At 35.9% G+C, this 27,444-nt stretch overlaps 1 protein-coding gene across 1 annotated transcript in view; it reads left to right on the top strand.

Annotated features, from left to right (window-relative positions):
* Positions 1-27,444, top strand: part of Rnf217 (ring finger protein 217) — a 128,185-nt gene that overhangs the window by 67,267 nt on the left and 33,474 nt on the right. Inside the window, exon 2 of the mRNA XM_046458674.2 lies at positions 15,463-15,696. Within this exon, the coding sequence (XP_046314630.1) occupies positions 15,463-15,696 (234 nt within the window). The remainder of the gene's footprint in view (positions 1-15,462; positions 15,697-27,444) is intronic.

The raw sequence follows: 27,444 nt of genomic DNA, 5'->3' as shown, positions 1-27,444 counted from the left end.
TCTCTCAGCTGCACCCTAACAAAGGTGGGGACATGGCCCAGAATCCATTGGTACAGAGTCATAGGATATAAACTGAGACCACTGCATATATTTAGAAACAAACTTAAATAATGGTCATAACTTAATTTTAATAAGTGTAATCTGATGATTACTAGTATCTTGTCTTATTTTCAAGAAGAATTCAAAGATTTGGTTGCTGGTTTTGCCATCAGTTCTGGATCTATCATAGACTGAGGCCCAGTCTATGATGCCCTTAACACTTAGACAAAAAGTAAATTGTACAATCAAAATTTTAACAAAAATGTCAGAACATTAAATAAGAAAAAAATTTTCACATTCTAGAATCAATTTTGAGAGGTTCTTTCTCTCTCAGCTCATGTTTTCGCATATTCTTTTACACTCTTGCAAATATAGCTTTATTATGCTTTCTCATCTAACATTTTTATATTATTTTTCAAATTTTTTCCACTTAAGACATAAAATTGCCAGATATTCTCATCAAAATCCTTTTCATTCTTCATGATTTAACTAAAAGCCCTCTTCTTACATGAGCAGTCGTAACTAGTTCTCCTGTGTGTCTGTGTGCCTGGACTGTGTTATTAATGCCCATATCTGTCTCTCCTGATTAATGGGAAATAACTACAGAGTAGCAGATTAATCATCCTAATATTCCCCATTGTAACTAGTCGGGTGCTTTGCCTTTGGGTATTGAATTGAAACTAATCATTTACAGCAAAGTGACTTAGTAAGAAGTTGAAGTAAGAAGTGAGCAAAGTCATAGGAGTAAAATGTCAGTGAAAAGAGGGTAGAAGTGGCAGCATTAGTTTCTGATGAAGTAGAGAAATAATTTAAGTGTAAAAACAGCAAATAGGGAGTAGACAATGAAATATGAGTCATAAGCTTGCATGCACTGAGCACTGTTGTAATCAAATATATAAACCAAAAATGACTAGAAGTGCAAAGATAATTTGAAAAAGTTACAGTAGTAAATTTTAATACTTTTCATTCGGAATAAGACTAAGTAGACAATTTATAAGTGCATAGCAGAATAGACTGAAATAAAAAGTGTGACTTTAAAAACCATCTGTATAGCATCTTACACCTCGTTGTTTGAGCTAAAATTTGTAATGTCCATAAAAAAAAATTTGTTAAAAGGTCATATAATTGGCCAAAAGTAAAGACTTTTATTTTTTGGAAATTAAGATTTTATATTATGGTTACCCAATTCATAATCAAATGAAGTTGAAAAAAAGATAATAGAAAAAAGTTAAAAACAAAAAACTTTAGCTGCATAGAAATTAACAAACACCTAAGGAGAAAATGAACACACATTATAAACTTCCTAGAACATAATGAAGAAATTATATTTTATACCCTAGTTTTAAAACTTTTTGTTTTATTTATTTATTTTTTTTGGAACACAGCAAAAAGTATTCGTTGCTAACAAGTAAAAGCAGAAATGAAAGAGACTAAAAACCTATCTAATAAAATGAGAAAAGAATAGAAACATGAATCAACTGAAAATAGGAAGAGAAAAATATTTAAGGGTAAAAAAAGAAGGAAAACAGAAAGAAAAAAGCAATACAATGGATAAGCTAGTTCAAAAGCTGCTTACGTGAAGAAATAATCAGCCTTAAGAATGAGATTCAATGATTAAAGAAAATAAAAACAGACAAGATGAGTTGAAAAAAGAGAAAACACCAGAGAGAAAAATGGAGGACATCATATTCCATTACAATAGAGGTGAAAACTGATGAAGTAGAAGCTTTCCTTGGAAGAAGATGGGTTCTAATATCTTTGTAGTACTTGGATCACTCAAGTTTTCCACCACCTCTTCTTGGACTAATTTTGGTAACTTACAATTCCAAGGACCTGTCTTTTCTTTTTCTTGCAGTTTTTACCAAGGTTAAAACAGAAAACTTTTTTTTTTCCTCCAGTAGTCAGACCATACCTGCACAATGGCTTTGGTTTCTAGTTGTCACATGTAGAGAAACCAACTAATCTAAGAAGAAAGACTTCAAGTGATATCTAAGAAAATGTGGGGCTTCACTTTAGTTTGAATTTGAAGTGTCTCCAAAAGACTCATGCTAATGAGTAGTAATACTCACTTAGCATGAGTAGGATGATCCCTGGCTGTGGCACTGTTGGGAAGCGGTGGACCTTTTTGTATGTGGAGCCCAGTGGAAGGAAGTTAGGTCATTTGTGGCAGGCCCTTGAAGAGATATGGAGGCCCTAACCCCTCCTGTCTTTCTCTTTGCTTCTTGGCTGCATATCAGGTATTTTGTCACAGGGAGAAAAAGCTGACTAACACAGGATGTTTACTTTGAAAAGACTGAAGTGGTGTGATAGCTGTCTTCAAGTACTTGAAGCTCCATTACCAAGAAGATGGGGTAAAAACATCTTAGAAGACCAAAGAGAGAAATAAAAACACCCTGTCATGGGGCTGGGGTTGTGGCTCAGTCGTAGAGTGCTTGCCTTGCAAGTGTGAGGCACTGGGTTTGATCCTCAGCAACACATAAAATAAATAAAATAAAATAAAGGTCCATCAACATCTTATAAACATTAAAAAAAAAAAAAAACCACCCTGTCATGAACAGGAAGAGATTTGGAGGAGCTTCTAGATTACTGGCCCAACATGACTTTTTTAATAATCATTTCCCCTTAATCTGTTACCATTAATGTGCCCATGCTTGAGTCAGTGGTTCTAGTGTGCCTACTTACATATCTTCAAAACTGCTTTGTATTTACAGAATTCAATCTCATATTTCATTGTTCAGAGTTGTTAAGAGAATTTTCTATGACTTTTTCAAAGGCACAGTTATTTTCCATGACTAAACCAATGTCTTTCTTTTTTTCTATTTTTCCACCTTGGTGCATTATAATTGTGAATAATGATGGGATTTGTTGTTACGTCTTTGTACATGCACACAATTTAACAATATAATTTGGCCCATATCATTCCCCAACACTTACTCTATCCCCCCTCCTCCCACCCCGCTGGTCCCTTTCCTCTACTGATGTCCCTTTGATTTTCATGAGATCCCTGCCTTTCTTTTCCTTTTCCCTCTCTAGCTTCCACAAATGAGAGAAAACATACAACCCTGGACCTCCTGAGTTTGGCTTATTTTGCTTAACATAATGGTCTCAAGTTCTATGCATTTCCCTGCAAATGAAATAATTTTGGGTTTTTTTATGGCTGAATAAAACTCCATGGTTTATAAGTACCACATTTCCTTTATCTGTTGACTGACACCTAGGCGGATTCTATAGTTTGGCTGTACTTAATTGTGCTGCGATAAACATATAAATCAAGGACTTTTACTTTGGGCATTTTTAGGATATTTACGCCTATCATAAGCGCCAAGAGAAAGAAACTAACGAAGAAGGAGAGAGAGAGAGAGGAGCGAGCGAGAGAGAGAGAGAGAGAGAGAGAGAGGAGTTGCAGTTTCTTGTGAGTCTAGGAAGTTTTTTAAAACTTAAAAGTTGTTTCATAAACACCTAGCATTTTCATGTGTTCCTATTCACCAAGATTGAACATGTGGGCAAGATGTTTTGTTAAAGCTTTCTTTTCCCACTGAAATGATGTTAATTATTGCTCTGTGGTATTGGTTCAGCTGAAAATATTTCCTATGGTGTACCGTGCTTATTACTGTGCATTATGTAGTTTGTACTTTTGTTTATATGCCTTTAATAATATGCTTCTGGAGGGAGAACACTGAATTATGAATGAGAATACTGAATTATGAATGATTGCAGAATTCAAAATGTTCTCCTAAAATGAGTAATAAGCACAAAAGTGTTTTTAATTTCTAAAATTAATTTTGTGAAATACTTTGTGTAAAATGCCAAGAAAGACAAATCTTTACTTTTACTAAGTATTCCCTATCTACCAGGCACTGTTCTAGGCATTTTACATACATTAGCTCAAGACAGCTCTAATCCTCCCAATTTGGCTGTTTTATTTCCATCCCAGTTTACAAATGCAGATTCTAGTGAAGGAAAGATTAAGGACAGAAGAAGATTAAAAGAGGGTCAGTGCTGGTTTGACTCTGGAATCTATTCTTGTGATTAGATCTTGTGATCTACCTGCAACAGCTTTTTAAGCTAGAGCTAAAGCTTTAGAAGGCTTAAATGCAGTTTTGATTTTATACTGGACATCTCAGAATTCTTTGATTTTTGAGCTAGAAGGGATGTGTAATAATGAATTAGTCCATCTCTAAGAAAGTTGATTTTTGTGACCCTGGTTATCCAGCACACACAGAGCAAAGGCAGCACCAGGACTTTGTGGCTGATTCCCACGTCGGGGTTCTATGAAGAAATGATCTATATCGTGTCTTTATTTTCGGTTCTGAGAAATTGGAGTATCTCATTTAGATTAGTGATGCAAAAAAGTATGTAACATTTCAACAAAATGAACTCAATTTCTTCTTTAAGAATAATTTCCCCACTCTAAAATGTAACCAAATATCTAGTCTCTTTTTCAAATTCTGCCTTTCAGAAAGTTCATTTTATCATGACTGACTATGTACTCATTCCATTTAATCTGAGCACATGCCACACATTCATGTGTCAGTCTACTTATTTAGTAATTTGCATAAAATACCCTTCATAGTAATATTCTTCAGCGATTGCTTAGAATTAGGGAGTTGCCTTCTCAAAGACCCAGTATTTACTCTTAAAAAACAGATTGCTTACCATCTGATAATACATCTCATTGTGTTTTCCCCAGAGAAAATTGGATTCTAGTTATGATCCTTTCTAATAATTAAGGAAGAAATATTTATTGCCCTTTCAATTCTGAATATTAACTTTTTACTCACCTATTAAATAAAACTTTTTGTAATTTACCTTAAATTATTCTTATCGTGCCTCTTTACTGTGAGATTTCCAATCGTTTTAACTGTGCAATGGAGAGCAAGTTAGAACCATTCATTAAAAATACAAACATGATCCTTTGGATCTAGCAATAATGATCTAGAGCAATTCATCTTACTGAAACACATGTACACATGTGAATAATATATGTATAAATTTATGCATTGCAACATTGTTTGACCCAGCAAAATATTGGAACAATCAAAATGTTCATCCAGATAGGAAGGAAGACAGACTGGTTACAGTAAAGTAGAATACTGTAGTAGGCAGTTATTAAAAACAAAAGACAGGAAAACTCATTGTAGGCTGGTATGAAAAATCTCTAAAATATTTTATCAGATAAAGAAAGCAAGGAAAATAATATTTTCAAACTTTATTTTTAGTCTTAGACATAATATCTTTATTTTGTTTTATTTGTTTTTATGTAGTGCTGAGGATCGAACCCAGTGCCTCATATGGGGGAGGCAAATGCTCTACCACTGAGCCCCAACTCCAGCACACCATTTGGGTTTTAAAAAGGACAGAATGAATGAATATATATATATATTTGCATTTCTCATATATGCCTTAAAATTTTTTGGAAGAAAACCCCAATCATTTGTCATATGAGTGGGGAAAAGAGGACTCTTATAAGACAGACTCACTAATTGTGTATCTACTTTGTACTCTTTGGTATTTGAACTCTGAGAATTTATGATCTTATAAAAAACTGAATTAAAAATTTTAAATGTACATAAGTGTATAAATGTTTGAAGCATGGTAATTCAGGGTGAGGAATGGGGAAAATAAGTTTAACTAAAAGGTATGACTGTATGTAGGAAAATACATTTGGACTGGTTGTAGAAAACATTAATACCACACTAATTCTATAGTTATGAACTATTTAAACATTGTTTTGATGAATCTTTAAGTTCTAGGAGAGCTCAGTTAATTCATTCCAAATAACGTGTCATTGCAGTTTTAATGTGTTTTTGCAGATAAATCCTGAAGTTGAACACTCTTTCATGTGTTTACTAGTTATTTGGGTATTAAAATGCATGTTAAGTCTTGACTGTTTTCCTCTCAGGTTGGTTGTCTGCCTTTTTTAAAATATTTTAAAGTTCTTTACATAGTCTAGATATGAAAGACTTAGAAGGTATATCAAATACCTTCTCATGCTTTGTATTTTCACACTCTTGACAGTGTTTGTTGGTGAACAGAGGTTTAAACTCTATTTAGTCTTATTTATCAGTTTGTTATGGTTAGTGTTTTGGTATCATCTTTAAGAATTCTTTCTCTTCCCTAAAGTTTTGAAGATAATTATCTTCATATTCTTCTTGATCATCGCAGAAGTCTTCCTTTTTTCACCTTTAATTCACTTATACACCTGGTTTGAGGTAGGAATCATGACTGATATTTTTTATGAATGAACAATTTATTGGAAAAAAAAAAAAAGATCTTCCCCGTTGCTCTATAATGTCAATATATCTGATGTCCAAATGTAGGTGGTTTTGTTCTGTACTCTTTTCTGATCCAATATTGTTTTTTTTTTAATAATCTAAACTTGTGCCAGGGTCAAACTATTATAATTATTGTAGCTTTATAATTAGTTGTATATCTTGTAGAACAAGTTTTACTAAATCAAGAATGTTATCCTAGTTCATTCAGGCTCCTGCAGCAGAAGACCATAAACTGAGTAGCTGCTGTAGTTTGATCTTGACTGTCTCCCAAAGGCCCCTGTGTTGAAAGCTTGGTCCCCAGCTTTGGCACTATTTGGAAGTGGTAGAACCTTTAGTAGGTGAAGCCTAATGGAAGAAATTTAGGGGCATACCCTTTAAGGGGATGTTGGCACTGTAGCCCCTTGCCTTTCCTTTTTCTTTCCTTTTTTTTTTTTTTTCTGCTGTCTGGACATCATGAAGTAGACAGGCCCCTTTTGCCATGTCCCTCAGCCATAATGTACTGCACAGTCCCAAAGCAACAGGGCCAACCCCCTTTCCTCTGTGCACTGAAACCATAAGCCAAAACACACCTTTTATTAAGTTAATTATCTCAAGTATTTTGTAACAGCAATGGAAAGTTAATGAACACAGTAGCATAGAAACAACAAATTTGTTTTTGATAGTTCTGGAGACTGAGATCAAGACACCAAGAGATTGAGTATCTGTTGAGGATCTCTTCCTCATACACAGCATCTGTATAATGTGTCCTCACATGGTAGAAGGGGTGAGGCAGATCTCCAGGGCCTCTTTTGTAAGGGCACTAATCCATTTATGGGGACTCTAACTTCCTGACATAATCATGTTCCAAAGGCCCAACCTCTAAATACCATTACATTGGTAATTAGGTTTCAATATAAGAACTTTGGGGAACACATTTAGTCCATAGCAAGAATCATGTCTATCCACGCATATTTTAGAACTGATTTGTAATTTTGAATCAAATTTTCCTCAAAAATAAAAAAGAAGGAAGGAAAGAGAGAGAGAGAGAGAGAGAGAGAGAGAGAGAAGAGGGGAATAATGCTAGGAAAGGTAAAACTGAAAATTATATTGAAATTGCCTTGAATCTATAACTCATTATGGGTTGGGTTTACATCTTAGTATAGAATCTACTAATTCAAAAACAAAGAATATCTCTCCATTTATCTGCTGCTTTAATTTCCTCAAAAATATTTCAAGTATTTATATGTGGAGTTATTGAACATCTTTTGTTAGATTTATTCATATTTGATGTGTTTAATATTGCTATTGACACTGTCTCTTAAGTATTTTATATTTCTTGTTACTGGTATATAGAAGTACATTTGATGTTTTTATCTTGATCTATTCAACAAATTGGTAAACCTACTTTTTAAAATTCCGATACTTTATCTGTAGATTATTTTGAATTTTCTGCCGATACAATCTGCAGAAATTATGTCAGAAATAATAAACAATTATGTCAGAAATCTATAAACAATGAGGGATTTTAAAATCCTTGCTTCTAATTGTTTTATTTTCATGTCCTTTTGTCTGCTTGCATTGGCTATGAGCTCTCATCATTGCAGATAATAATGGCAGTTGGCATGATGACCCCATGCCCAACTTACGAAGAAAGTGTCAAATATTTCACAATTATGATGTTTATTATAGATTTTCTTGTAGAGCCATTTATCCAATGAAGGAAATTTTCATTTGTTCCTGTTGTGCTAAAATTTTATCATGAGTCAATTTTAAATATATCAAAAAATTTTCCTGTGTTCTGGGATAATCATGTGATTTTTCTCTTTATTTTATTAATATATGAGTTATACCAATAGATTTGTAATGTTAAACCAGTCTTGCATTCTTTGTATATAGCCAGCTTTATTGTGATATGTTACCTTTTTATGTATTGTTGGCTTTAGATGCTAATATTTTGTTTAGCATTTTGTTTAGGATTTTTGCATCTGTTTTTATTAAAGAGATTGGTCAGTAATTTTCTTTCAATGTCCTGTGCAGGTTTGCTTACCTTATATAGCAGCTAGTGCAATGATTTCCTCCTTTTCCTCTTTTTGTCTTTTCTATAAAAGAACTCATGTAATATTGGTGTTATTTCATCCTCAAAACTTGGTAGAATTTACCAGCAATATACCTGGAGCTGAAGTTTTCTATTTATAATATGCCTTTTTCTTCTGATTGCTTGTGAATAAGTTTCTGTGTTTGGTATTTGGCACTTTCATGTAGTGTGTCTAAGTGTAGCTTTCCCTGTGTTTATTATGCTTAAAATTGACAAAACTTCTGGCCTGATGTTTTTCATCATTCTTTTTTTTTTTTAATCAAGGTATGTACCACAGGGCCCTGTAGTATCTGCTGAGTAGACAAAAAAGCACATATATCAGTAGAACATCCATCTCCCAATAATCACTGATGATAAAGTTATAGGGAAAGCTGAACCTGAAAACAAATTTGGCCCTATGGTGCTTGGCAGAAAAATTAGTATGCACTAAGAGCTTGGAGCTGTGCTCTGCATGGGGTAGATGCCATGTGTGTTTCATGTTCATGTTTTTATTGTGGTATTCTCTTTTCCTCTGCCATATGTATATGTTCCATGTCTCAGGACAGGAAATCTGAAATCCCTTGGTATTGAGTGATCAAAAGGCCAAGGCATTATACCTTCTCTTAACCAACCTTATAACCATGATAAATGTCATACATTATACATTCCACAAAGTGAGTCTTGAGGCCTCAGGTTTATGCTTTTCTCTGTCCTTTTCTTTGGAGGATTTAATTAATTAATCTTCCACTTCAGAGGTCCCCTTTACTTGAGTCACTAAATTACTTTGGAGCGCTCCCAAGTTCCAAATTAGCCATCTACCTCAGGTGTTAAGTGGATAATAATGTCTTTTACTGACACCTTGGAGATTGTTTTAGAGTTAAGTAATTTATTCTTACAAGAATGGACATGATTTTGTTAAGCAACTCAGCATATTTTGCCATGATATAAATAGTGGAATTGATTGGTGAATGTTCAATCATCAGTTAGCCTTGACCACAACAAAAGTACAAAATAACTTGGTTTTCAGTATGTTAAGAATGTAAAACTCCTGTAAAAAAGTTAGATAACATGTTTGAAATGTTAATATGGTATTAAAACATTTTGGGAGATATATAGATAGCTTTTTAAAAGACATCTAATTTTTTAAGCCCATATGGAAATACTTATGAATGTGGCATCATGATATCTGGTATTTGCTTCAAAATAGTATGATAGGACAAGATGAGTGAGGGCACAGAAAAAATAAGAATGGCTATATATTGACAATTGTTTAATCTGGAGTATGACTACTTAAGGATTTTAATATTAAACTGCCAACTCTTACATATGTTTATAATTATTTCTAATGAAAGTTTTTTTAAAAAAATATTAGATAAATATCAAGTAAATTAGTGCCATCAAGTCCCAAGTTGCTAGAAGAGACTACCAAGGCTAATTTAGTTGTTGCCTTCTGAGATTCCATGAAGGCAAGATTTATGGCATAATATACTTTATATCATGGACTTCTTATATTAACTATCATATTGTAGAAACTCAGTATTTCTTAATACATCAATAATCTTTGTTTCTATTACTATAAAATTGGTTCTGAATCATTTCCAGCAAATATATCCTTGTAAACTGTATTTTATTAGAAGTTTCTCAGTAAGTACCACCTACCAGTCCACAGGCTATTCAAGTCAAAAACCTAAAATTGATTCCTCCCTTTACTTGATTTCTAATTATATATATATATATATATATATATATATATATATATATATATACACACATACATATACATATACATATATATATAACTATATATACATATACACACAATATATATATATATATTTGTGTGTGTATATGTATATATAGTTTTATATATATATATATACACTACCATACAGCATATGTATGTGTAGTATATATGGTATACCGTGTATGTATATACATATATGTATATATATACATGTATATGTATACACACACAGACACACACAGGAAATAAAATCAATGTGTAGAACAGAGATTTGCACTTCCACATTCAGTGCACCATTGTTCACAATAGCTAAAATATGAAATTGACCTAAGTGTCCATCATTTAGGATAAAGGAAAAAAAATGAGTTATATATGCACAATAGAATAGTAGTCTTTAAAAAGAAGGAAATCCTGTCATTTGTGACAATATGGATGAACCTGGAGGCCATTATGTTGAATAACATAAGCAGAATGATGTCAGAACCATAATTATATTGGAATCTAAAAACATTGAACTCATAAAAACAGGAAGTAAAATGTTAATTACCAGGGGTTTGTTGGGGTGGGGTGGGGAGGATTGGGAGAGGTTGGTCAAAGGATTCATACTTAGAAGAAATAAACTCGACAAATCTGTTATACAACATAGTGACTAGTTAATAACAATGTGTTATAAGCTCCCAAGGGTTTTAGTGTTCTCACTAAAAAAGAAAAAAGAAAAGAAAAAAAGTGAGATAATGCATATCTTAATTAGCTTAATTTAACCATTTCATTTCACATTATATACATATTTTAAAACAACATGTTACATCCCATAAACATACAATTTTTATTTGTCAATTTTAAAACATCCCAGTTGGTTCTCTGGCCACCTCTTGCTACCAAGTTCAGTCATCCATCATCTACTACTTGGACAACTGGTGGTAAGAGAGTTGCAATCCGAGAGCCACTATTCTTCCAACCTGCACTTCTGCTCCTGCACAGTGCATCCTCCTAGAAGAGCCTGATTCTTTTTTTTTTTTTTAATGTAAATCAAGACATTACTCCTCCCCTTAAAACCTTTAGTGGATTTATATTGAACTTAGAATATAGTGGAAACTTAATCATTGCCAACCAGGCCTGTGTGATCTGTCTACTGCCTGACACTTCAGTGTCATTCATGCTGTTCCCTCTCTCACTTAATATGTTTCAGTCACTCTGTTCTTTGCTTTGAGCACAGAAATATCAGGCACATTCGGCACCTTCTTCCCTGGGGCCATTGCCCTGGTTTGCTTTGCAGGCAGTGTCTTCCTCTGCATGTCAGGCCCAGGCACTTTCCCAGACTCTCTCCCTATGTGTATGTAGTTCATGGTAACACTGGTTACAATCTTTTTTATTTGTTTGTTTGTTTACTTATAATGCATTTTCTCCAATGTGATGTTTCTTTCTCCTGCCATCTCACCAGAAGTTCATCTCAATGCCTGATCCATAAAAATCACACTTCATTGAAATTTAAAAGATATGATCAATTGTAGGATGCAGTATCATGTTATGTACCACTAAGAAAGTAAAAGCAGTGCAAATTAAAAGGTAGCTAATGACTATTGATTCTGAAACAGTCTTGACTTTTGAGATGTCAAATGATTATTTTAAAGTGCATCTTGAATTAATGGAACACTTATTTGTTGACTAAATAAATGAATGCACTTTGCTTAGTCAAGATTTTTTGTTTGGCAGCAATCTTTTGAGAAAATTATTTTCTAAAAAAAAAAAATACACATATAGAAACCAAGAGATCAGACAGATCATGAATAACACTATCCATGAAAAAGGCTGATGGTGTTAGTATTAAGAAATATGAGAGATTGAAAATATTATGAGAGTGATTTTTCAGACTGCCAATTATTGGCTTATTGGCAAGAACTCCAACTCTGAAAATGAAATTGTCATTTGTAGGGAAATGGATGGAACTACAGACCATATTAAAAAAAAAATAAGTCAAACTCAGAAGTTCAAGGATTGTATGTTTCTTTTATATGTGGAAGCTAGAGAGAAAGAAGGAAATGGGAATGGGGGGCAGGGATCTCATGAAAATCAAATGGAGATCAGTAGAGGAAAGGGACCATGGCTGAGAAGTCTGGAGGGTAGGAGTAAGTTCTGGGGATTGATATGGGCCAATTTATTTTCTTATATTGTGTGCATATATAAATACGTAACAAAAAATCCCATCATATGTACAGTTATAAGGTACCAGTAAAAAAAAAGTGGAAAGGAAAAAATACTTTAAAAAACCCCAAAATACAATAATTTCAACCTTGAATATGTAGGTCTTGAGTCGGCCAAGAAACTTGAATTCTCAACAAACATTTCAAGCAATTTGTATGCAGTTGTCCTGGAAGTAGATTTGGCCCTCCACTATACAAGGTAACAAGGGAGAAAAGATGGGGTCAGAGTTGATACACTGATAAAGCTGGCAGTGGGAAGACAGGAGAATATGCATCTGATTTTTGCATGTTCAATAAAATACTATGTAAGGCTATTGGATCAATAAGGTAGGACAGGGATTTTGAAAGGAAGAGAAGGTTTGGAATAGTCAATAGGAGAGTATGTAAGCAAAGAGGAATTTTCTGTGGGAAATAAAATGAGTTTACAGACAAATTTGAGAAACATCAAAATAGAAGACAAGGTGCTTGTTGGAGGTTGAGTGGTAGGTAGCCCAGTGTGGTTGATGAGCACCCACTGCTGAACGAGTGACAAGGTGGCCTGGTCTCTTGAGCTGCAGAAGATGGTAGTCCCTAAACTACATTCCATTTCCCTGAGATCTGAATATTCCCAGATGGCTGTAAAATTGCTGCATCAATGGTTATCATGTATTTCGATAAAAAAAAAAAATTATAGGTTGAGGGAGTCTGGATTCGAACACTGACCTGGGGATTGAAAACTCAGTCTCCAAAATCAATAAAGTGTACTGCTCCCCAATAAAAAGGAGCCCTTAAAGTGACTGAAATGGCAGTGTGTGTGCGTGTGTGTGGTATAATGAAAAGAAACTCTCATGTGCTACAAATGGAATAGTTTTCCAGTTTTATAGGACAAAATGCAGATTCCCAAGGTAGCAATTCTACTCTCATCCTCTGGTCCAAGTCCATCTGCACAGCCTCAGCTTTCCATACTCACACACTTGGGCCATTCTTACTACACATCTTTAATCCCCCCCGCTAAGGTGGTGATCTCTAAATTCAGATGCAGGCCCATGTGCTGTTTAAGTTGATGGGGTTCAGGGATGGGAACAATATGGCCCATCCCTGTTCTGTGTGCTCTGCTGTATTCCCCAGGTCTCCTTTGTCTGTGCTATTTCTTCGGTCTGCTTGAATGCCTTCACCCTTGCTTGCCAAGTCTTACAGATCTTAAGATCTTATCTGGAGCCTCCCTTCTACCCAGAAGCCTCCTCTGAACCTCCCCAGGCGAGGTTCCCATACTTCCCCATGCTGCCCTCTGACACCTGCGCTCATCGTGCCAGGTGTTGGCACTCACTCTGTCCTCACTGCCTCTTGATCAATGGGCACCTGTGAAGCTTCAGTCCCTAACCTAGTAGGAGGCTCAGAATTGGCCTTCAAAAATGTCAACAGAATGTTGAAGGGGGAAATATTTCATCATTTTTGAATGTTTAAGTTATATACTTCATCGAGCCAGATTTCTTGTTTTGTAGTTTTGTCTACATGAACTCTCTTGAGGACTGCTGTCTTAAAATAATTTATTAAAATCATAAGTGGAGGCCAGGTGTGGTGGTGCACACCTGTAATCCCAGCAGCTCAGGTGACTGAGGCAGGAGGATCATGAGTTCAAAGCCAGCCTCAGTAACTTAGCAAGGACTTAAGCAACTTAGTGAGACCCTGCCTCTAAATAAAATCCAAAAAAGGGCTGAGGATGTGGCTCAGTGGCTAATCCCCTGTGAGTTCAATACCCAGTACCAAAAAAAAAATGGAATCAGTATACCATGAAAACACCACAATGTATAATAGAAAAATTTGAGTCTGTAAACAGACTCATCAAAAAAAGTAAAAAATTGGGTAACTATTTTAAAAATAAAGCTCTTTGGACCACATTTTATACAGTAGTAGCATCAAATAAGTATCATTTTGTACTTTCCTCAGATCCGTAATGGTTCAGCCGTTTACTCAAAGTCAGACTCTCTTCCTCAGACCTTTCCACGTTGTATCATTTTTTGCTCATATCCTTCATGGTATTAATTAAACGTGTCATTCTCGTGCACCCTTCACCTTCCAACTTTGTAACTACTTTTCCTCAAGTTCGTGCAGTATAAACAGTAAAGTTCAAAGTTACTGTGAATTTAGGCTTTTCAAAGTTTCATTGCTCTTTGTGACGATTTTCTCCCACAGAGCCTGTGGCTTCCTCCCCTTCCTGCCTCGGCTGTTAGGGTTTGCGTTTCTCATTCAGCTGGATGTGTTTTTATTTCTCAGAATGTCAGTCACACAAGTGAAAATCATCATTTGCCATGTGGAGTGTTCAGTGCCTGCCTTTGCTATATTAGGAAGAGCAAAGAAGATTATTATGCCATAGAAGAGTTCCTATTCACTAATAAAGGAGAGATTCTAGACCTTCTTATTTGAAAGTTGTTTACTTCCTTCAGCTCTCAAAAATCGGTTGTGTTCACATTTTGTGCTTTAATATTTTACTGTTGTTTTCAACTTTAGCCATATCTAATATCCTATACAAAATGCTAGATACATGTGTTCCTTATTTTGCACCTTTGTGTTTGATTTATTTTTCTTCCTTGCTCCTGAGGTTCTGGAGACATAGGAACTAACTTAAAATCATAAGTAGAGGCCAGGTGGAAGGATCAGAAAAAAAAAAAACAGTTATTTTTTTTGGCAATGATTTTCAAACTACAAGATATCTTGCATAATATACTTTACAAAATATCTTTTGTCCTTTTAAAGTAAAATGTGCCTAAAGTTTAGTGCCGAAATATTCTACAATAATGTTGACATCTGAAACACCTTGTAGTTGGCACATGGTCTGAATGCTGGCTCACCCTGCAGTTCCTATCATTGGCACAGGGTGTGAATGCTGGCTCCTCATGGTGTTTCCAGGATGGGGTTGAAGTTTGTTTCGTTGGCGAGCCTGTGGCTTAGGTTCACAAATATGATCAGAGAAAACTAAACTTCCAATAATAAATCAGTATGGAAACATAGTGATTATTTTGGAACTGCCTAATACAGGTATCAAAGTGATTGCCCCTCATTGTTATCTTTAAAAGTAACAAACAACCCTTTACTATAATCAAGATATAACAATACTTAATGCAAAAAAGAGAAAGAAATTTAATAACCAATACCACCTGTTCTTTCACACAGGTACAACTTGGCCAAGTAGAAATCAAATGCCCTATCACAGAGTGCTTTGAATTCCTGGAAGAAACAACTGTTGTCTATAATTTAACACATGAAGACTCCATCAAGTATAAGTACTTCTTGGAACTTGGCCGCATTGATTCCAGCACCAAGCCGTGTCCTCAGTGCAAGCACTTTACAACCTTTAAGAAAAAAGGACATATTCCCACCCCTTCAAGATCAGAAAGCAAATATAAAGTAAGCATGTTCACCAGAGTTGTGGGTTAGATGTCACATGATGGGAGCAGCCCTATTGGGCCAACTTGTGGTGGGCATTAAGTGGGCTTCCTTCCCTTCCCGGAGCCGAAGGTGAGCATACATTGCCTGTGATTCTGAAAATGTGTGGTCTGAGGAGACTGATGCTAAGATGGCACTCTTGAGGATTTCATTAAAGATTTTTTTATTGACTTTAATCATGTTGAAAATTCAACTGGTAATACAGTTGGAAAGATAATCTTTAGAGTAATACTCATTACCATTACCAATACCAAGATAATACTAGGGATTTTTTTTTTTTGAACTATGACTTGATCTTGAGTTTCCTAGTGGTCCCAGTGAAAATCTCTTTTAACTCTTTAATAAAGGAAAGTAATATAAAATGTTATTCACTTTTTATTCAACAAATATAGAATACTAGTGTATGCTTGATATTGTGTTAAATTTAGGGGACACAAAAGTAAAGGTGACATTGTCCCTGCTTCAGAAAATCTAATAAAGATGTGTTAGTCAGTTTTCTGTCAGTATAACAAGTAACTGAGATAAATGACTTATAGAAAAAATGTTTATTTTGTCTCACAGTTTTGAAGGATTTAGTCCATGACTGACTGGGACTCTCCTTGTGATTAGAGAGCAAGAGAGAGCTAGGGGAAGGGACCAGGTCACACAATCTCCTTTGAAGGCACAGGCTCAGTGACCTGAAGACCTCCCACTAGTCCTCACCTCTTAAGGCTCTACCAACTCCTACTAGTGCCACCCCAGGGAGCCAGCCTTTATTTACCATTCAGGGGATGCTTAAAAATCAAACTGTAACAGAAGATAAAAGGAGACATATTCTCTAAAATGACAGTTCACTGTGATTAGAAAAAAACAAATACCACCCCCACCACACACACACACACACACACACACACACACACCTATTCATATAGGGTGCTTTGGGGACACTTGCAGGAAGCTGGGCACTAGAATGTCAGGAAAGCTTCACTGAGGAGGTGGGGTCCCCGCAGAATGGAGAGCATTTCAGAGCTCAGAGCAAGGGGTGAGTAAGAGCTCAGGTGCAGAGGCTGAAGCCAGGCCCTAGGAGGCAGCTTTGCAGAGACAATGAGGAAAGAATAGTGAAGAGCAGTTTGGCAGGTAGATTAGAGCAGTCCTGTGGAGTCTTCCACCCTTTGCTCAGAAGTTTGAATTTAATTCCATGAGCATTACAAAAGATCATTGTGGCAGCATTCAGAGGCTGTCACAGGAGGCCAAGACTGAAGGCTGGGAAACCAAGGCAACAGCTGTGGGAGGAATCTTTGACTCATGGCCCTGACTATTGTAGAACTGCTTGGAGAGTTTTTAAGATGCACAGGTGCCCCCAGGCCTACCCCAGAACAATTGTCTTGCAAAGTTTTGAGCCTCACCAGGTGACTATTAGTCAGCAGAACAGGGAACATTTTCAGTAAATGAAGCAGAAACTAATGAGGCTGTGGCAGTAGTTTTCATCCTTGTTAATTACATTAAATGGCAGGATGAAGTGGTTTCAAAGGCTGTTTGAAATCATCTCCATTTAAGGTAAGTTTTTGCCCATGTTTTGAGTCTTGGAAACAGTGTTCTGTATATTATTCTTCCTGTGGCTTTGAGGGAACCCTGGTGTGGTTTAGCAAGTACCTTCTTCTGCCATTACAATGATGAGCTGGAGTATTCCTGAGTCAGTCAGAGCTTCTTAGTGACTAACTGGTCTTTGCAACTGCTTGACTCTCATGGTTAATATTTTTTATTTCTGGTTTTTATGCAAGCTAGTGTCTTTTAGGTATAATTGTTAGGAGAAACCTCTTGTTAATTTTCTATAAGAAATGTCATTATTGACATTACAAAAATGTAAGACTAAAATAATTACCCTACAGTGATACTACTGACTTGATATGGAATACTTTTTTTGTTACTATATGTCTTCATTTATATTTATATAAATACATTTACTTATATTCCAATTGTATGTTAATTCATTTTATCAGGAAACTTGTAGTTTTAAAAATATTTGTTATTTTAGAACATAGGATATTTTACTTTTTTCTAAATTATGTTTAGAATTAGAGATAAGTGAGGTTATTTGTGATATTCAAAATGTACACATAATTGAACCAAAATGGGAATAATTGAATAATGTTAAAATGTATTACTCTTATTAAATGAGTAAAAGGATCATTTAGATACAATTACAGCAGCATAAAATGTTATAAGTTTTATTTCATCTGAAATCATGCTGTAATGAGCATAATTTATCACAGTGCACATGTATTGAGAGTGAAATATGGAAAAACTGCAAATATAAAATCCTGAATGTGTATAATTTTTGAGTGAACCAAAGGTATCCTGATAACACTTCCCAATGATCATCCCCTGATATCTGTCAGTTGGTTGTAGGTTAGGAAGAGAAGCAGGGGGCAAATGGGTGAAGATATTAAATCTTGCAGATGCAGTTGTTTACTTTTTATAAGCACAGGAAATGTAAAGTTGTTCTGAGAAGAGGAGAAATTCAATATATAGTAAGTGATAATAAAGTATTTAAAATCCTCAGGGGGCGGTATGGCATAGAAATCTAAATATATGTTAGTCAACTTTCTATCATGTGGCAAAATACCTGAAATAATCAACTTACAAGGATGTTTCAGGATTTCAGAGTATTCAGATCTTGTTGGCTGACTTCATTGCTTTTGGGCCTCTGGCCATGCAGACATCATGGAGATGAGTGGGTGGTAGAGCAAAGCTGCTTACCTTACGGAGGCCAGAGAGCAGAGAGAGCAAGAGCCAGGATCCCAACATGCCCTTCAAGGGCATGTCCTCAGAGACTTAACTTCCTTTCCCTAGGCTCTCCCTCCTAAAGGTTCCACCACCTCCCATTAATGCCACAGGCTGCTGACCACACCTTTAGCATATGGGCCTTTGGGAGACACTCCAGATCCAAGCTATAGCACAATGTAAAAAGAAACTATAAAGCCATTTTCAATCAAAGTAAAGCTACCACCAAATGTGGGGATAATTCCCCTTTTCTACATTGTACACAGTTGTAGGTATGATTCAAACACTTCCTGGGTCTATGATGTGTACTATTTTTAGTGTAACCTTTATATAGCGTTTATCATCATTAAACTCTAAGCTCTACATTAACATAACCTGATTTATAGGCCCATACCTGTCTGGATATTATAGGCAGGGAGGGCTCTGACTCCAGCAAACTCCTATGATGTTCATGGTTAAAGTAGAGTACTCTAAACTGGCACTAAAGTCTTTATTCTTTGTGGTGAACAGATGGACATCTTTCGTTTTGCTGTATTTTTTTTTAAATTTTAATTCAGTTTCTCCAGTAACAGAACTCACTTCCAAACTGTTATAGCTTATCATAACTTCAAAAGTAGTGAATTCAAGTACTCAAATGCAACAAGCTGCATCCTAAGGCAACTGCCTTATGTTTATATCCTTAAGTGGGTTTTGTAACTGTTGATAAATCCCTTGTAATGTTTATCTCAATTGTACTAGTGCTTTTGTTTTGTTTTGTTTTGTTTGGGGGCAGTGCTGGGGATGGAACTCAGGACCTTGCACATACTGAGCAAGAGCTCTACCACTGAACTGTATCCCCAGCCCAGTGGTACTGCTTTTGAGACACTGAGTTACATTGTCTTGTTCTAATGTTATTCTTTGAGCATTTATTATTGTTTTTTTTTTCCTGAAAATTTAGAAGCACTTAATATAGTAGGCTAAAGTTATTTGGAAATGTTATGGCTGAGTAAATGCTTCTCACACGAAGGTTGAGATCTAAAATATTATATTTGGGGATTTCATTTTCATGCATAGCTCTTTGTAAAGACCACTTGTTAATTATTGTGTAATCAGCAGATGGGAAAAGGTTGAACAGAGTACAATCAAGAAGCAGTAACCAGAACACATTTTCATGTTCATTTATCCTTAGAAGCACTAATTCAGCAATCTCAGCTGGAAAAATTTCGAGTAATAGACCTTTTCATTGTGTTCTGAACATTGTCAACTCATGCTATATCAAATTAAACAAGTACATTCCTGAATTGAGAGATTTACATTGAGACAACCTTGCCTGCCTCTGGTCAAATCCAATTTTATTCTTTCATTCATAATATTTATGTCTTCTCTCTGAAACTCACGTCATGATGCCAAAAGGTTTTATGATCCCATTTCTACAAGGTTGATTTCAATTTCCAATTTGAAATTTAATTTCTAACCTAAATAGTTCCTAAAATTTATTAATGCAACACCAACTGCCCATCAATTTGGAAACACATTAGTGGTGGGAAAATAAAAAAAAATTGTAAAAAAAACCCATAATTGTGACTGTTATGTGCTCATGTGATGCTTAGAGACAGACATATTACCCACATTCAAAGTGTTTCTCCATAGCAACTATCATCTGGGATTTTATGGCATATATCTATGCCTATTTGCTTTAAGTCTCTCTTACTAGTCTCTAAGAGGCCAGGTCCTGACTTGCTTCATTCCCTACTTCATTCCCATTCACTCTACAGTACCATATCCTGTGACGAATGCATTCCAAATATCTCTGTTGAAGGAACTGATAAATTGTCCAATGTGTAAATAACATTAGGCACTGTAATAAATGTAGATGGAAAATGCTGAGTGTATTTTATAGGAGAAGAAAGGACAGGGAAGACTGGGAGGACTTCACTAAAGGACAAACACACTAAGCCTTGAAATGCTGAATTGACCAAGGAGGAAAGTTGGGTGAGAGCACTGGTTTCAAACTAGATGTAAATTCTCAGCCTGCCACATACTAGCTCTGTAACTTTGAGTACCATTTTCACATCTTTCAATGGGAACAGTAATGGTATCCATGTCCTAAGAGTATAAGAATATAATGAAGTCACACATATAGAGTGCTTGGCATTGCAACTGACACATAAAGTGCTCAACGCCTGCTAGAAATTATAATGCTCATTATCACTTAGGCAAGGGGAGCAAAATGAGCATCCCTGGCTATGGAGAAAAGAGTAGGGAGTCAAAATGAACAGAGATCAGTGCACAGTGGGAATAAAGCAAGGAAGAAATTGTGTCTGGAGGAAGAAAGAAGGTTTGGGGAGTGGAAGAAGGTTTGGTTTGAGATATGCTAATGGTGTTAAGTTTGACTTTTGGGGGCAACAAGAAATAGATGTCATGAAACATTGTTCAGGAGTGACCTGATAGAAGTCATCAACCTTGAGGGGGAAGAGAAGGAATTTTGACAAGGAAGTCATGAAAATGAAGAGCATATGTTTTTCAGGGAAAGAACATTGATGGTTATTCTGTTGTTCTTCGTGGATGAGAGGGGAGGGTAGAGGGTTGCACAGGATTAAAAGCCACTAAGTTATTTCACTCAGGAGTTCACTGTGATAGGTGCAGTTCCAGGTTCCTTTCCCATCCCAAGCGTAGGCTGCTTTGTAGTGAGAGTTGAAGGTCATGCCTCTCCACACAGGAACATGGTGAAGGCAATTCTCTTTATGGTTTCCTTGAGGCAAAACTAATAATAATTCCTCCTGTTCTTCTCACAAATGTTAAGTAGAACTGTCATCATTTACACAAAGGAGCTGTGACTCATCGTAAGGTGGAAGAAAAGAACCAATAAAATATCCCTGAGAAACCCTCTCTGTTCTGACCTTATATCTTTAGCAGTCTTTTATTCTCTTACAATTACAAGCCCTCTGGGTAGAAATCACATTTTATAAAACTGCATAGATGTATTATTTCCTTGTGTAGTAAAAGAATTTTTCTAAGGGCTTTCAGAACACCATAGAGTCCATAGGTTGTCCTTAATTGGTGTGCTTTACAATGTGCTAAAGTTTTCTTTGGTAAAAATGATTTGGGAATTTCTTTTCATATATAGAGATGTGTAAAGCTTGCCCATGAAAATGTGATTAGTGTGCTCCTTTGCTCTGTTTTTCCCTGACACCATCACTTTAAATTGACAGTGTTTACAAATTTGAGAATCGTACTGTGATTCAGCTCTGCAAGGTCAGTCTAGTTTATGACACATGCTGATTTCTCTTGGTATTAATGCATCATCCGTGTCAGAAACCAATAGAAAACAAGTGTAGTTTCTTAAATGATTGCTGCTGGCATGGATTTATGAGGGAGATAAAGACAAGTCGTCTAGTCCAGTTAAAGAGGCCAGTTAAACAAAGGGGGTGTTATACTCTTCCTTTGAAAAAATGTCTAATGCCCAGCTCTGATGCCGGCCTACTAAATTTTATTAAAGTGCATTTCTCCCTTTAGTCACTAATGAGGTATTTTCTAACCTTGTTCTTTGTTTTACACACAAACTGGCCATGATATTTTCAGAGTTTTTGCTTGGGCTTCAACTTCTATCCATAGCTGAATGTCGGAATACATCTGATATTGTAGCCTATATCTGACTCTTAAAAAAAAAACAAAAAAAAACCAACTAGATAATTGTAATAATTAAGACCTATAGGTCCTACACATTGGCCTACAATGTTGAGAACTACCGTTTTTGTTTTTGTTTTTCTTTCTTTCTTTCTTTTTTTTTTTTTTTTTGATTCATCTTGTTTTCCCTTGAGTCTTCAGCATAAGAGACAAGTGAAGAATCATTTCTCTCTGTTGACTTGCTGGAAAGGGAGTGAAGTTAGCCAGTCAGATTCTCATTATAAAATGCTCAGAAGATGTTCTGGAAGAAGGTTGGTCTGTGCACTTTTTGTATACTACCCTCTGTATTTCTACCTTTCTATAGAATTTGTAGGTGCTTAAAGATGATTCCAGGTGGACTGGTATGAACATTGACTCTCAAGTTCAGGGTAGACACTGCAGAGAACCCCATCCCCAAGTTCCAACGTGCTGCCCTGGAAGAGCATGCCTCTCACTTAAAAATAAAAGCCAGGAGGGTGTATTATGCAATAAATAATGTGTTACATATGTAAGTGGAGCCAGGAAAAGAATATTGAGGGAGGTCTATAAGATTGTAACTTGATATACCTTATCTTGTCATATGTTACCCTGCATTGTTATGTGTGCTTTTGGTCCCCAAACTTTAGAAAAGTTTTTTTCTTTCCTTTTTCACCCCAATTTCAGCTGTGCTGTGAGACAGTAACACAAGGGTTACTTGGCCACATCTGGTATCTCTTTTAAGGAACAGTGCCTTATGGAGCCCATATGTAACTGTGCTCCTATGCAGGGAGAGATCCCAGGTAGGCACTGGACTCCCAGGGAACAAGAGCAAGGCAGGAAGTCGAGCCCATTTTCCTGTGTAGGGACTCTCCTTTGATGGCTGTGCTTTGACTTTAGAATTTGATATTATAAAGGAACAAATGGCTTCCTTACAGGTGTTTGAAGCTATGCATCAAGACTCCTTTTCTCATCTCTGGAACACCCTACACTTCTTTCACATCTTCTCCTGTACAGGAAATGCATCTTCAGTTCTTAAACTTTTTATAACTGTAAGATTTCCAAATCATTTATTGTATTGATTAGTTTCTTTAGGAAATTAGCCTGACAGCTGTGATTTTTTAATACTGAGGAATGGAATCCAGAGGCACTCTCTAGCTGAACTACATCCCTAGCCCTTTGTATTTTTTTTTATTTTGAAACAGTTTGTAAGTGTTGAACTTAGGATCCTCCTACCTTAGCTCCAGTGCAATTGAGTTTCCAGGCTTGTAATGCCATGCCCAGCATGACACCTGTAATTTTTACATGGCTCATATAAGAAATTTCTGAATCACAATATATTTTGGCAGACAAGCCCAGACTGTAGGTACTTACTAGACCCTATTTATTGGACACTTCATCAAGGTTCAGAGTTGAGCTGGTGAAGTGATGTCTCTGTTCAGGCTACATTGGAACACTTTTTGTTTACACGTGTGCCCTGAGACCTCTGAGTGGTGACTCATGCTGCACCCTCTGCCCAATATGTATTTTAATATGTAAAAAGAGTTTGCACATTTATAAAAATATTTAGTAAACATCATCTGGGAATCTAAGAAATGGTAATGCCATCTCAGCTACTGTTTCTAAGTTAGAGATGTTGGTGTTTTCTTTGAATTCATTTAATTCACTTTACAAATAACTTACTGAGTGTCCACCATAAGTCAGAGGGTCTGTGTTACTTGACTCAGGAAATACAGAATGAATGTGACACAGCTTTTGTCCTCAGTAAACGTGTAGACTCTTAAGGAAATTGCACATCTACCTGCCCAACGTAAATTCCATAAGAGAGAACTGCATCTCATAGGGAGGAATAAGGAAGATATCTTCAAGTTATAAAAATTTTATTAGGATAAGATTACAGACACAGATTGTGTTTATTGTAGTCTTTCCAGTGATAGGAAGTAGAGATGTGCTTGTCCTGCTTCAATGAGTGAGGTTTGTTGAATGCACCACAGGAAGTGGGAAGGACAGGAAATCAGTCTCAGCAGCCACCCAGGGAGGCCTCATGGAGAAACAGATAGTTAGTTCTCTAGTAGTGTGAGAGCCCCTCTGTAATCTCACCACAAGTCAATGCCTATTTCTTTCTCCAGTGATCTTCCCTGTGGACACTCAGCTCCTCTCTGTCTTTCTCTCAATGGCAAAGGCAGCATGTATATGTGCCCCCATTGCACTTCTCAGGAGAGAAAAATCTGTTTTGGCTAATCTACATTCAACAATGAGCACCTCTGCTGGGCAAAGCTCATGGCAGCTGCCTCTTAGGCAGTTTGCCAACGTGCCAACCAGAGGATACATGTTTTTTGGCCTTTCCTGATTCGATAAATTGTGTACAGGACAAAACCATGGGTCACTTGGTATAGAAGAGTGTATTTCAGACTTCAGCATGCATATGAATCCCCTGAGGACCTTGTGGAAAAGTGCACTCTTGATTCAATGGTTCTAGGGTTTCAGGAATTCTCTGTTTCTAACAAGCTCTTAAGCAATGCTGATGATGCCTCTTCTCCTGCTTCTGTATGAATATGACTATGCAGAAGGCAAGGCACTCCATGTGGCAGACTTGTGGTTGTGAGGTGGCATTTCATGAGGGGAATAACTGTGAATAAAAGCGTGGAGGAAGGTGTGGTGTTGAGGTCTATATGTGTTTACATAAAGCCAATTTTGAATATAGTTAAGGTCAATAAGGCATCTTTAGACCAAAAAGTCAGTATTGAAGCAATTCAGATGTAGTTTCTAAATACCAATGTTGTTTATGTTGGCAGTTAGTCTTTTCATAATTTTAATCCAAAGCATGGTAAGCAGCTGAGTATGAATTTTCCTTATTCATATTCACTTGAGAGCTTGCTGCATGACTCCTGTCAGTTTGTCACTAGTTCTGTTTTGTTGGTGAGAAGGGTGGTAGGACATGCAGTAGGACTTATTTATCACAAGCAGTTGAGAGCCACCATACCTGGTTTAGACACCAAGCATCAGATTCCTTCATTCTGGTACCTTGGGAGAATTGCACACTTCTCATTATCTTTGTTGGAGATCCAAAGATGTGAGTTCAACATTTGTTCACAAGGATCCTTAAACCATAATAATGTCTGTTGTCCATTTCAAAGTTTTATTTCTATTCATTTCATAAATAAAATCTAAGACTGATTAAAAAACCAAAGAGGCATTTTGCACTTTTATTTAATGATACTAGAGCCCAGCAATTTCAAATCATGGATTATATCTAATAGGAGAGAACTGAATTAAGTATTCAAGTCCTCCTGACATATTGGTAGGTACAAGAGGAAAAGTGATGTCATTTTTTTCTTTGCATTTCATTCACTGTCTTCAGAAGGAAGGCTCCATTGATAGTAACATCTGTTCTTCAGTGTTCAATGACATAAGGGAATAAACATAATATTTTATTTTCTGAAACACCCATTTCAACTCATTTTTCTTTGAAAAATGACTTATTTTAATATTCGTGGTAAAAAAGGCAAAAACAGTTATTTTAAATAACTGAATCATGAGATCTTTTTTTTTCATCCAAGGAAACTTCCAATTTATATGAAAATCTTGAAAAGGATTTTCATAGTTCACCTTTCATTGGGATTCATGTAGAATTTTGAATTACTGGATAGTTTAACCACTTAACAATCTTTGACTACTATGTTTTAAGTTGTCAGTTATTAAAGAAGGAACACTGCTGAGTGTGAGCAAGTGTTTCTGCACAGTTAGAAAGTGCTGACTTTGGAGTCAGACAAACGTATATTTAAATTTCTTCTTAACACATACCTGCTATGTTACCTTCATACTTACTTTGTAGGATTATCTTGAAGATAAAAATAAGTAATGCATAATATTCCCATTTAACAGAATTTTTTTAAAAAGACATGAAGATTTTTTTTAATTTAATGACTAAATTCTATTGTTTTGTCCAAAGTTAAAAACAGAAGTACTTTTGCATTTTCACATTTGTGTAGGAAAGCATTATTTATTCTTGACGTAAGTGAAAACTTCAGTGTTTTGAGTTATAAACAGAAGAGCTGTGATTGTAATTGCCAGTTAACATATGTAGTGGAATCTCCATTATCAAAACGTGGTGATCCAAAGAAGTAAGTGGTGATATTGTGCACAGTTTACCAAAAGAAATTCGAATTGGTCTTCAAAACATTAGTACATTCACCCATGCTGCAGTGTCCTCATATGCAGGAGCCTAGAGAAGAAAAGTTACAAATGTCATTCAAAGTGATTCATTTTAATCACTTTAATTCATTCATTCAAAGTGATAATTCATTTTAATCAAATGGGGCTGGGGAAAGTCCAGTATATCTATATGACTTTAGAGAGTGAGGACTATAATACTCTGTGAGGGTGGCATACTCCACTGCCATTCATGGTAAAGGAAGGCAGATAAAACATTTCCATGTCAAGTGGAAGACAAATATTTTCAATGAACATGTACACAGATGCTCATATATACCTCCACATAGTGAAAATATGAAGACCTCTTTTTTATTTATATATGACAGTAGAATGCATTACAATTCTTATTACACATATATAGCACAGTTTTTCATCTCTGTATACGTAGTATATGCACACCAATTCGTGTCTTCATACCTGTACTTTGGGTAATAATGATCATCATATTCCACCATATTAATAATTCCATGCCACCTCCCTTCCCCTCCAAACCCTCTGTCCTATTAGAAGTTTGTCTATTCCTCCCATGCTCTCACTCCCTATCTCACTATTAATCAGCCTCCTTATATCAGAGAAAACATTCAGCATTTGGTTTTGGGGGATTGGCTAACTTCACTTAGCATTATCTTCTCTAACTCCATCCATTTACCTGCAGATGCCATTATTTTATTCTCTTTTATTGCTGAATAATATTCCATTGGTATGTATGCTACATTTTTTTTTATCCATTCATCTGTTGAAGAGCATATAGTTTGGTTCCACAGTTTAGCTATTGTGAATTGTGCTGCTATAGACATTGATATGGCATCAAGACCTCATTTTGAAGGTTTCCTCAATACAAGCCACAGGGTCACTATATTGATACATTTCTAATTATTTTATTCTTTGCATTATTTTTATAGCTAGCCTTCCTTGTATTGGTAGCAAACCAAGGGTACCCATTATTTTGGATGCTGCTTCACAGCAGATGGTTAGTATAGCAGTGTATTGGTTAGTGTGTTTTTCATGTGATGAAGTATCTGTGGGGCTTTGATTTCATAAAGTGAAGCAAGTCATTGTTATGAAGAGCAATGAAAAACCTGGGAAATTGATGGAAGGGAAAAGTGAGTT

The sequence above is a fragment of the Marmota monax genome, unplaced genomic scaffold, assembly GCF_021218885.2.
Source record: "Marmota monax isolate L192 unplaced genomic scaffold, Marmota_monax_Labrador192_F-V1.1 WCK01_AAM20220418_F8-fsc00198, whole genome shotgun sequence".
Lineage (NCBI taxonomy): Eukaryota > Metazoa > Chordata > Mammalia > Rodentia > Sciuridae > Marmota > Marmota monax.
This window is presented reverse-complemented; position numbering and strand designations above follow the sequence as displayed.